The sequence below is a fragment of the Schistocerca piceifrons genome, chromosome 1 (genome assembly GCF_021461385.2).
Source record: "Schistocerca piceifrons isolate TAMUIC-IGC-003096 chromosome 1, iqSchPice1.1, whole genome shotgun sequence".
Lineage (NCBI taxonomy): Eukaryota > Metazoa > Arthropoda > Insecta > Orthoptera > Acrididae > Schistocerca > Schistocerca piceifrons.
In genome coordinates, this window is record NC_060138.1 from 756,550,093 (window position 1) to 756,563,408 (window position 13,316).

The following is a 13,316-nucleotide window of genomic DNA, read 5'->3' on the forward strand; positions in this document are numbered from 1 at the left end:
TATTTCAGTGCCCATCATAGTAGGCACCACACACCTCACGAATGACAACCGAGCGAGGTGGCGCAGTGGTTAGCACACTGGACTCGCATTCGGGAGGACGACGGTTCAATCCCGTCTCCGGCAATCCTGATTTAGGTTTTCCGTGATTTCCCTAAATCGCTTCAGGCAAATGCCGGGAAGGTTCCTTTGAAAGGGCACGTCCGATTTCCTTCCCCATCCTTCCCTCACTCGAGCTTGCGTTCCGTCTCTAATGACCTCGTTGTCGACGGGACGTTAAACACTACTCTCCTCCTCCTCCTCGCGAATGACAACTGGGAGCCCTCCCCCGGAACATACGCGGTCACTCCGCGTCCACCGCGTCGTCGCAGGGAGAGGAGTAAGAGGTGTAACCTTCCACAGCAGCGCGGCCAAGAGCACCTTCCGAGGCAGTGCGACGTCAGTGTCGGAAAGTCAAATCATTTCCGGCAGGTGCTGGAGTTTTACCCAAGTGCTGTTGTTAATCGTATGCGTGAAGTTAGGCTGTGGGCCACGGCGTGCGGAGATCCTACCGGCAGGCATAAGAACGGCGCCAGCGGTCAGCGCCGCGCGACGTGTGTCCTTGGAATCCACCGCTGCAGCCATACTTTTAATAGTCCATTGCGGACGCCTCAAATCCCTCCACGAATTCCGCGGCGTCCTCGACGTCGTCGGCGCCTCGTATGTGTCCATACGATTCACCGCAAACTTCGACGACAACATCTGCAGAACAGATGGTTCAAATGGTTCAAATGGCTCTGAGCACTATGGGACTAAACTTCTGAGGTCATCAGTCCCCCAGAACTTAGAACTACTTAAACCTAACTAACCTAAGGACATCACATACATCCATGCCCGAGGCAGGATTCGAACCTGTTACCGGAGCGGTCGCGCGGTTCAAGACTGTAGCGCTTAGAACCGCTCGGCCACTCCGGCCGGCTCTGCAGAATAGCCGAGCCGCCAATGGAGCGGAGCTGTTCTTGGTCGGCCAAAGTAATATCGTTATCCTTTCAATCTTAAGAAATCATCGATTTTTCACTAGGGCCATCGGTCACAGAATCACGGATGGACGGCAAGGCATACCGGTTGGAAGTACCGTTGCGCCGCCTCTTGCGCTTCTAGGGTGGCAGCTGCTTGCACACACGACCTTCAGTGTCTGAAGACAGAAAGACAGGCTCGAATGTGGTAGGAGGAGGGAAGGTTGCAGGCGCTAGTGGAGTATCTCTCGGCATCTCACTTGGTGGCAGTTGAGTGACGTGCCTTTGTAGGCATTCCGAATGGCGATGATCTTCCTTGCCGTACCCAGTGCAGGTCTTGGATTGACTGTCGTATATAACGACTGCGACATACCTGCACATGACAACGGAGGTCATTGGCGATCTGACGCACCCTATTTAAAAGGAAGTGCGTGTTGAACTGGACCCAGCGTTCCGCAGTGATTCTGAAGCACTCCGCAGCGCCGAAAGCCGCAATGTCTTCTTCCGCTGTCAGCTCTACGGTACGAACGCCCAAGTCCGCATGCGTCACTGTGACCGCGCCGACGTTCCCGTTAGCGTTCAAAAACAGAAGGCCGCACAGAACATATTTCAATATTCTGTCACACGTCATATTGTCAAATACCTGACTAAGAATGGAAAGGTGTATGATAATTATTTCCGATGGCGGTATCGAGCCTCATCACGGAGGAAGTGTTTTAACTTCATCACTGTTGGTCGTTTGTATTCATTATTAAAGGTGAATCGAAGAGTTGCTTTCCTAAAGCGGTTGGCCATGTTCCCCGTCGCAATCAAGTGGAGTCTCAAGTCCGTAAAGTAAACAAGGCAGGCTGGACGCGTCACAGACCGAAACACAGCGCGCGTCCGCACCGTTCACCCTCTAAAGCCAGACTGCCCCAGGCCACGTGTGCATGTGTAGAGGCCTTAATCTCCCTCATTTCCACGATTCCTACGCTAGATATACGACGGTGAAAGTAGAATAATCGCAAACCCTTCAGCTAACCGATTCCCTAACTACACCTAAGAGAAATAACTACGTCACTTTTTTCCATGGTTTACATTTATGTTCCCTTTACTTTGTTGTTGTTCCGTCATACTCGGTAGACCGCTCCGTTGCGATACGACCACTGCGTCTTTCATTTCGTACGGTGTCTTCTGTAATGCATACTGTATACAGATTCGAAACTCTGGAACAATACTCTAAAAACGGTCACACTATCGTCTTTTATGCAGTTTCTCTTATAGATACGTTAGACTTTGCCAGAACCATTCCAGCTATTCGAAGACTTCTTTTCCCTTTTCCTGGCACTGAGTCTACGTGTAGACAACATTTAATAGCAAATCATCTACAGATCAATAAATGTTTATACGACATGACGTGATCTAGATGTTCGCAGTAACCTCGTAACCAGTTACTGTCAGGCTCTTTTTATTTGTTACCTTTATCCACAGCAGTTCCCTACCATCATACATCGACAATACTTTCTTGTGAAAGACTGCTTCGTTAGTGAACAGTCCTATCTGATGTAGCTTGATTCTTTCGGAGACGAAGACAGCAACCAGTCACAATTGATAATGCTATTTATTTCCTAAAATAGCGGTTACCCGGTTTGGAACGTACAGGTTCATCTTCAGACAGCTGTTCACACCAAGATGCACATTTGTTAAAGATAACGTACATTTTTGGCTCTTTACTTCCCCTTGTGGTGAATGATTCTTGGGACGCTAGCGCTCTACAGTGAAAAACGATGTTGGAAATGACTTAAACGTATCTGTTCTTCATAACGATCGAGAACAGTATAAACAAATCTTTAAGACTGAATAGTTTTATTTTATTTGAATTGAAAATCTCGCGACATTTTGTTGGGATGTTGTTGGCGTGTATTCGTGAAATACTGTACAGTACAGTATATATAGCACTAATTTGATTTTTATATATAACCAAATTGCTCAAAGCACCACACACACACACACACACACACACACACACACACACACACACCAAAAATTTTGGTTACATGAGAAAATGTACAAAAAGATGGCGATACAACAAATAGAAGAGTACCAAAGGAACCCTCTCTCACAGATATTGCAATATAACATTGATTTCTTAGCAGAAAGTTTAGAAAGATGCAATGTTTCATTACATGCATTTAACGTTCATTGAGAATTAATTACAAATAAAGACAACAAATGTAGCAACCATTTTGTTACGAAATGTACTTAAATGATATCATGTAAATACTGCGGTGTACAAAGGGAAGAAAATACTTAATGAGAAATAAACAAATATTACGACCCTAGACATTATGGTAACATATGATACCTAGCTGGGAGTTTAAACAAATTTAACAATTGTATTAATGTGTAACCGAACAGGCTGCTACATTTTAGGGTAGTGTTTATTTTGTTGTCGTGACTGCATATTGTTATCAAAGAAAGTAATTTTATTCATGTTTCAAATTGGAAAAAAGTCGAGTGCAATTTTTTAAGAAGGCTACATTGGACAAGTCTGTCTGTTCAATGAGGAGATGATGATTGATTCTGATGTACATACACTTTTATCTCTTCAAGTAGATTCATAAGGCTACCTTACTCAGAACGATGCAGTATTTTGGTTTGGTTTTCAATGGTTTTCACTCCATGTTGGTCAAAAGCTGCACGCATTGCAAATGCAGATTTTGATGGTTTGTTTAATCTGAATGGCATCTAAATGCTCTTTGAACCGAATCTCGAAGCTTCTCCCAGTTTGTCCTATACAGTGGGAGGGGCACTTTTGCCTACTGGGTTCATATATACCCGATCTTTTGTATGGGGCTTGTTATTCCTTCCGTTATGAATAGCTGCCAGCTGGAGTTCGTGGACTGTGTGGAAACATACATTCATGTTTCTGTTTCTAAATAGATTCTTTATATATTCGGATATGACGCTTAAGAAAGGAAGCGAGACATATTTTCTAGTGTTTTCTACTGTCTCTTGTGTTAACTGCAGAGGTGTCTGCAGTCAGAGTTTGTTGTCTGATGTTTTCAGGATTTTATGAGATAAAATAAATTATTCAGGTAGTGAAGGGAGACGAAAATTCAATAGTCCTGGGTGACTGGAAATCGAGAGTAGGAAAAGGGAGAGAAGGAAACATATTAGGTGAATATGGATTGGGGGTAATAAATGAAAGAGGAAGCCATCTAGTAGAATTTTGCACAGAGCATAAATTAATCATAGCTAACACTTGGTTCAAGAATCATGAAGAAACTGCAAAAAGGTGGGAATTTAAGGAGATGGGACCTGGATAAACTGAAAGAACCAGAGGTTGTAGAGAGTTTCAGGGAGAGCATAAGGGAACAATTGGCAGGAATGGGGGAAAGAAATACAGTAGAAGAAGAATGGATAGCTTTGAGGGATGAAAAAGTGAAGGCAGCAGAGGATCAATTAGGCAAAAAGACGAGGGCTAGTAGAAATCCTTGGGTAACAGAAGAAATGTTGAATTTAATTGATGAAAGGAGAAAATATAAAAATGCAGTAAATCAAGCAGGCAAAAAGGAATACAAACATCTCAAAAATGAGAGCGACAGAAAGTGCAAAACTGCTAAGCAGGGATGGCTAGAAGACAAATGTAAGGACGTAGAGTCTTATCTCACTAGGGGTAAGATAGATACTGCCTACAGGAAAATTAAAGAGACCTTTGGAGAAACGAGAACCACTTGTATGAATATCGAGAGCTCACATGGAAACCCAGTTCTAAGCAAAGAAGGGAAAGCAGATAGGTGGGGGGAGTTTATAGAGGGTCTATGCAAGGGCGATGTACTTGAGGACAATATTTTGGAAATGGAAGAGGATGTAGATGAAGAGGAAATGGGAGATACGATACTGCGTGAAGAGTTTGACAGAGCACTGGAACACCTAAGTCGAAACAAGGACCTGGGAGTAGACAACATTCCATTAGAACTACCGACGACCTTGGGAGAGCCGGGCAAGACAAAATTCTACCATCTGGTGAGCAAGATGTATGAGACTTCAAGAAGAATATAATAATCCCAACCCCAAAGAAAGCAGGTGTTGACAGATGTCAAAATTACCGAACTATCAGTTTAATAAGTCACAGCTGCAAAATACTGACGCGAATTCTTTACAGACGAATGGAAAAACTGGTAGAAGTCGACCTCGGGGAAGGTTTGGATTCTGTAGAAATGTTGGAACACGTTAGGCAATACTGACCTTACGCCTTATCTTAGAAGAAAGATTAAGGAAAGGCAAACCTACGTTTCTAGAATTTGTAGACTTAGAGAAAGCTTTTGACAATGTTGACTGGAATACTCTCTTTCAAATTATAAATGTGGCAGGGGTAAAATACAGGGATCGAAAGGCTATTTACAATTTGTACAGGAATCAGATGGCAGTTATAAGAGTCGAGGGGCATGAAAGGGAAGCAGTGGTGGGGAAGGGAGTGAGACAGGGTTCTAGCCTCTCCCCGATGTTATTCAATCTGTATATTGAGCAAGCAGTAAAGGAAACAAAAGAAAAATTCGGAGAAGGTATTAAAATCTATTGAGAAGAAATAAAAACTTTGTGGTTCGCCGATGACATTGTAATTCTCTCAGAGACAGCAAAGGACTTGGAAGAGCAGTTGAACGCAATGGACAGTGTCTTGAAAGGAGGATATGATTAACACCAACAAAAGCAAAACGAGGTTTATTGAATGTAGTCGAATTAAGTCGGGTGATGCTGAGGGAATTAGATTAGGAAATGAGACGCCTAAAATAGTGAATGAGTTTTGCTATTTGGGGAGCAAAATAACTGATGATGGTCGACGTAGAGAGGATATAAAATGTATACTGGCAATGGCAAGGAAAGCGTTTCTGAAGAAAAGACATTTCTTAACGTCGAGTATAGATATAAGTGTCAGGAAGTCGTTTCTGAAAGATATTTGTACGGAGTGTAGCCATATATGGAAGTGAAACATGGACGATAATTAGTTTGGACAGGAAGAGAATAGAAGCTTCCGAAATGTGGTGCTACAGAAGAATGCTGAAGATTAGATGGGTAGATCACGTAACTAATGAGGAGGTATTGAATAGAATAGGGGAGGAGTTTGTGGCACAACTTGACAAAAAGAAGGGACAGGTTGTTAGGGCATGTTCTGAGGCATCAAGTTGTCACAAATTTAGCATTGGAGGGCTGCGTGGAGGGTAAAAATCGTATAGGGAGACCAAGAGATGAATACATTAAGCAGATTCAGAAGGATGTAGGTTTCAGTAAGTACTGGGAGATGAAGAAGCTTGCACAGGATAGAGTAGCACGGAGAGCTGCGTCAAACCAGTCTCAGGACTGAAGACCACAACAACAACAATATATCTTCTTCGAAAGAACAACCTATTTTTTACACAACCATGGCCTCAAAATGTCAGTTTTCGACAAAACGTGATCTTTACTGATACTGACAAATTATTACGTGTGTTGAGAACATCAGAGATCCTATTACGCTTCTTTAGGGCAGACTGTTGAACATTCATCATAATTATGTAGTAGGAAATACTAACTTAGCTATTACAGTAACCTATTTTCTACTTTGAATAGTATCTTCCTATTTACAGGGTCACTACTTCAGTTATTACAATTACTTTGTTTCATCATTCTCTTTTTTATCTTTACCTAGCTTGGTCTATGTTCTTTTCAAATTTTTGTAAGTGTTGATACTTCAGTAGGCATTTGTTTTGGAGATGTGTACAAAGCAAAAATGTATACATTGCCTTTTTAAAAGATATCATTGTTGTTTTCGACTGTTAGAATTATTTATTTATCACGTCTGTGGCTGCACCTTCCTCGTTTGCTAGTTATCAAGTAAAATAAACTGTAAAAAATGTGCTGTATCGCAATTCCAAACTTGGAAATATCTGATAACGTATATATGATTTTTTAAAGTTTTTGTATGTCTTAAAGCACGCAATTTGTGGTAGTATTCCTCTTGAAAAATGCAAAGTTTGAGTTTGAACAGTCAAAAACGATAAAGATATTTGATAAAGGTTTAATCTGACTGTCAGCAGCGCCCAATAACAGGTAATGAATATAGGTATATTGGCGTTCTAGGTCTTATAACGTTAGAGCAATCACAGGTTACGCACACAATACGCAGCTGTATCACCTAGATAAGATTCAAGTTGATTTTTTCTTATTGCAATTTTGTAGTACAATAACATGTTTCCAGGGAGATTCTGGAGGACCTCTCTATGTGAACGAGCAGCTTGTGGGTCTATTCTCATTCGCTCTCTACTGTGCTGGCCTCTTACCGCCGGGAGTTTACACCAGAGTTCCCGTGTTTGTCGACTGGATCAAACAAAACGCTTTTCAATGGCTGTGTGCATCTATTGCGTAACGCTGTCTAACGCGGGTGACGTTGAAACGGACTTAGTCGCTGCACGAGGCGCCGCGGCGGATCGCGCTAGAGTTTTAACTAAGCGCGATCCGCTGGAAAAGTCAGCTTCCGGTGCCGCCATTGCGCTACTGAGCGGCGTTACTTCCTGCCACGCCCTGATAAGCTTATCAGTATGACGTCATGGGACTGTATATCTCTCTCGTGAGGCAACAGCATGCTCATTCAACTCGAGGCAGCCGCACGAAGCACACAGGCATGCCTTACGGTCGGAGATGATACTACAAGAGGCAAAGAATGCCAATATATAAAACCGTGGACACCTTCAGTTTTGTTCCAAGTAATGTTGTTCAAACAGTAAATGAGAAATATGTAATATGAATTGAAGAGGCATTTCCTGTTGCAATAATTAAAAACATCTTTGAATTACTTGTCATTGCAATCATTTTTCAATTTGGTTTTACATCATATTGTACTGACTACACTACCATGTCACTTCTTTTTCTTTCGTAATTTGTATGAGATTATGTGGCTTATAGGAATTCCTGGGCGGTTCCTTGCTGTTTCGGGGAAACTGTCCGGAGTCTATCCCACGTAAGTCTGTGTTGTGGAGAATGACAGTCTGAGAAGAAGGATACTTCCTTGACTGGATGGTATACTCTACATTGTAGTATATACTGGTAGACTGAAGCTTTATAGCATAGTGGAGAGTACAGTGGCAGACTGAAACTTTGGAGAGGAGAGAGCTTGGATGATTCAGACAGTAGAGCTCCATTGCGAAATCCAGCCGCAGTTGAAGTTGCTGAAAGTTACGTTAAAGCATATAAGTTTTTCGCAGAATGGGAGCCACATTCTGGCACAATCATGTGTGGAGCACAATGGGCGAAGCCTGTGGTGACCATGACGGAGGAGATATATCGACCTTTCTCGCAGATTAAAGAAACGTCAGCTATACTGAGAGCAGTATATAATTACTGTTACCAGGGCAATGAAGTAACTGAATTTGTATGTGTGTTAACAGTTTTCGAGGACCATGTACTTTCCTTCAGCAAGTTGCACTGCATGCGGTGTATTCCAGTTGGTTAACAGCAGAAACTCTTTCTTCATCTTTACGGGTGCCATTGAAAGTGATGTCAGCTACAGACTTAAACTTTACAGTTAGCGTAATATTGGGTTCGAGAAAAGATGCAAAGAACAGTTATAAATTGCTATCTAGATGACGAACAAACTAAAATGGCATTCGATTCAAAATAAATCTAAATCTGAGGTATTTTACCTTCTGAGACTTAAGAGTGTAGTAGTGTAGTGCACAGTTACTGAATTTCAACACACAACTTTTACGCTCCATAAGCTTCTGAGGACGCTAGGAAGTGACTGAGTTGGGCAGTTTGCCCAGCATATGAAAGAGTTGTTTTTGCAGAACTGGTTGTTATGTATGTCCTACTCTCTGCACAAGGGCGTCTCTACTCGTTCCTTACATTCATTAGAACTGTCCCTAAAAATGAGGATTGCCCGTAACGATACAGCTCGACATTTCCATCCCGCTGTGTTTCGTTAGTTGCATGGGCGGTATAATTCATAATGAATGGACAGAGGTTTACCTGTATTTTTGTCTCCTAGGCTCCACGGACTTTTCGTATGAAATCATTTAAAAGGCATAGTTTACACAGTTGATGTTTAAACGCTGAAATAATTTTTTTATATGACTGAAATAAGCTTTTACATTCTCTTCAGTACGTTCAGAGCTGCAAAAAGACGCATTAAAATATTGAAAAGATAACCATGTACTGTTTTGTAACACTTGTAGCACTTGAATTTAATATCAATAACTTCTGGGAATATGTTAAAGATTTCTACAACCTTTACGTCAATTTTAAACGTTCATACGAGACCTACAAGAACAGATTATGCATGCACTACGTGACTTCTGAATCCCTGAGAAGTTATAGAGAATGAGACAATCTTGAGAGGATGGATCAAGGGCAGCAGTGCGTTTCCGAGAGGTCACGTCACGTGCAAGGCAGAGACATGTCTCAAACAACAGGATGCTCTCCCATGTGTTCTGTTCAACGTCATCTTAGGGTAAGTGCTAAGGGAATGTAGGCAACAGGAGTGGGCGGGAGTACAGATGGATAGTAACTTCCGGTATCTCGCATATGCAGAGGGTACAGTACTAGTAAGTGAATCAATCAGTGAGCTGAACGAAATGTACCAAAAATGGAATAACTATATATAGAAGAGAGTTCATGCAACTAGGAAGAAGACAAGAGTAGAAAGAACTCCTTGAAATAAATTGCACGAGGTTCCAGAGAGAGTTCACCATTTCCAATACTTCGGATCTTGGCTTACCAGTGACAACAGCACAGAAACGGACATCATGGAAAGAATAGGAGTGCGAGTGGAATACATGTATTCGCTCAGGGAGACGCTCTGCTCAAAATCAATTTCAGCGAACAATAAGATAACAAAATATAACACAGTAATACATCCAGCAGTCATGTATAGTTCAGAAACCTGGAGCATAACTAAACAAGAAAGTGAAAACCATTAATATTTGAAAGATGAGTAATGAGAAAGATACGGGAACTGATCATAAGTGAAGTCTACAGTAGGAAGGATTGCAAAATATGTGTAAATGAAAAGGGATGAACGGACCAGATCTACAAAAGATCTTGTAAAACACAGAACTGCACAACACAGAGACAATGACGAAATGTAAGACACAGCATACCAACAGCCTACACACAAAACAAAATGCCACATACTCACCTATTACTTCACAGGAAAACAAAACATTTTAAAGAAATAGGGATTTCAAATAGGATACAGGACAGATAATACATCACAGATAAAATCTCATAACACACGAAACACTCACACACAAATGCAACAGAATAGGCACATAAGAACGTAAATGTAACACTTGTCAGTCAGCATACATTGGATAAACAGGCAGCTTGCTTTGAGCAAGTGTTCAGAACACCGGAAAGCTCTAAAAACTGCTCCCGTGGCAAGCTCGCTGATCTCCTACCACCGTAACCATCACTCAAATAATATACAAACAGATTTAAAAATATGAAAACCCAGCCACAGTCTTGAGCATGAACTTACGACACAAGAAATGTCCCACATAGAGAAGGCGTTAGCAGAAGGAAATCTGATTACAAAGGACTATACCACACTACACAGTAGCACACTATTTGACACACTGAAAACTCTTTGAAGAAAGGAAGACACCAACAGCTAAACACACACACACACACACACACACACACACACACACACACACACACACAGAAAGAGAGAGGGAGAAGGTAAACACAGTAGTGTTTGTGAGTGCTTCTCAACAAGTTATGAGAACCCAAATGGGAAAAGATTTGAGAAAGCTAAAGTAAGTAATATCAAACATAGTCACGAAATATCTTTGCACAACAAAATTTCTTTAGGTATAAGATCACGTGTTAACTCGCCAGACAAATTCGCATTAACGTCAGTTAGCTGCAGATGACAAGCTATCAGTACCTGATAATGTACAGAGGTTCCAGCATATCCTACAGTGTAAAACAAAGTACTAAGAACAATGACAAACGATAGATTAATTATCACTTAAAATATGTTCACATCTTACAGACTTGAATAAGGAAAACCCACTGACGATGACTCAAAAGTGCTGAAACATGTTTGGGTTTGTGTGAGAAATCTGTGTTTTACGTAACAGACGCACCTCAAGTTCATTAATTTTATGTTTAAATGCTATCAATCTATGAGCAAAAAATTAAATTGATGAACAAGTGATAGTCTTGAAAATGCACAGACTGTTTTTTTGCAGCCACAGCCCAAAAACTTTCAAACAAACTATTACAGGCGACTTGGAAATTTGCCGACCTAAGATTATCTGCAACAGTGTGTTTGAACAACACATACAGTGCTTAGATCGTGATCACGTAACGATGGGAAGATTTTCATATCCTGTCTGTGACAAAATAGACATGTATTATACATAATAAATGGGAATCAACAGTAGTAGAGTACGCTGAGGCTGAATTACAACAACTGAAGAGTACAACATGGTACTGACGTTTCCAGATACTGTGTGTCACCTAAGCGACTTTAGAGAAACATTTAAGTCTAACATAAGCACGCACGCAATATTGCTGGGATATGAAAGAAATTTTGTCTACTTGTTTAAGCACACACACAATCACGAACATAAGGATACATAGCTAATGTTGAGGTGTAGTGAAGTTCACCACAGGCGTATACAACTGTAACTGCTTCAATACTAGTTTTGCTCCATCCATTCTCTGACACACCAAGCTCAACAACCTCGAATATTGTGCTTACAATTTTTCTGTTAGTCGAGCACCACCCCTTAGAAACATTAGACGAAATTATTGCATGACAGTTTTCTAAATAGGTTTGCATATTAGTGTGCTTACTGGTTAATTGGGAAAAAATTCTGTGAATGTATGGAAAATATTTTCATCTTGTCCTGTTGGTCATATAAGAACAAATAACAACGAAACATTATGTGAAAAATATTTAAGTCTAACATAAGCACACACATAATATTGCTGGGATATGGAAGAAATTTTGTCTATTTGTTTAAGCACACACACAGTCATGAACATAAGGATACATAGATAATGTTTCACAAGTTGACCAACAGCCTGCAATGTTACCAGATTTCCGACATTCATATGACATTGCTAGACCTAAACACTACTTCTAGACACAACCCTCTGATGTCACAATGCAAGATGATAGATGTATACCAGCTGTTCTAAATTTTGAATGACGATAAATTTAAAAAAAAGGTAGATAATCCAAAAAAGTCAAGATGCCCATTTGTACTAAAAATGTCGGAAAATGTTTTATATCTTGATATTGTCTTTGAAGTTGTGGATGAATTTGTTCGGGCGCTGATAACCTCGTTGTTGTGCGCCCTAAAACACTAATAATCATCACCTAATAATCATGAATTTGTTAATTTAGAGAGGCAATCTGTTATAGAGAGATATAACAAGAAAACTGAAAGGTTTAAAACAGTGCTCTGCTTTTAGAGATACTGATCCTGATTCTAAATTTTACGATAGGTTGGCAAATTTAACTGATGTTTTGTTTTACACTGAGGAGGTCTGAATGCTTGAAAAAGGTCTTATGTACAATTTATGTCCTAATTTTAGTGACAAGAATCTGATGAGAATGATAGTTAGTACAAAGATGGCAACGGATTGTACTGATAGCTCCATTGCAAAGAGAAACTTCATTTCTAGTAAGGTGGCTAAATTCACACAACACCACTTAAAGAATAATAAGAGGTTTAAATTAATGGTTCTGAATACAATATGGAAAAAATTAACTCTAAACTAGTGGAAAACAAGGCTGATAAAACAAATTCTCTTGGTGTCGTGTATACAGATGGTTTATATTAGCAAAACATATAAATTCTTTGAAGCTACTAACATTACAAATTTAGATGGTGATCACACAGACTGTCTCCAAAGAACCCTAAGAGCTAAAATAAATAATATTTAGTATCTGTTAGTGAAAAATGTAAAAAGAGATTTCTGGTAATGAAACATAAATCACCATAGCTTGGATGTCAACCCGAGATACACAAGAATGGTATGCCATTATGCCCCATTGTTAATTTTATTAATAGCCCAGGGTGTTTAATTTGTGAGAGACTTAACTGTGTCATCAACAATAACTATGCATTCCAACAAAAATGCAGTATTAAGAATACCAGTGAAGTAATAGATTTTTTAATAATATTGAAATCACTCAGAATACTACACTATGCCCTTTTGATGTGATTAACTTGTATACAAATATATCAGTTGAAGAATCCATTGAGATAGTCAGCCAAAATGTTTTACCTTATAAAGAGTCAGATGTTCCACAGATTATTGAGTTTATTCAACTTTTAACTGTTCTTT

General features: G+C 40.2%; 1 protein-coding gene across 1 annotated transcript in view; it reads left to right on the plus strand.

The window, feature by feature from the left end:
* LOC124774873 (chymotrypsin-1-like) overlaps window positions 1–13,316 on the plus strand; it is a 156,418-nt gene that overhangs the window by 53,244 nt on the left and 89,858 nt on the right. The window contains exon 4 of the mRNA XM_047249525.1: window positions 469–574. Coding sequence (XP_047105481.1) covers window positions 469–574 — 106 coding nt within the window. The remainder of the gene's footprint in view (window positions 1–468; window positions 575–13,316) is intronic.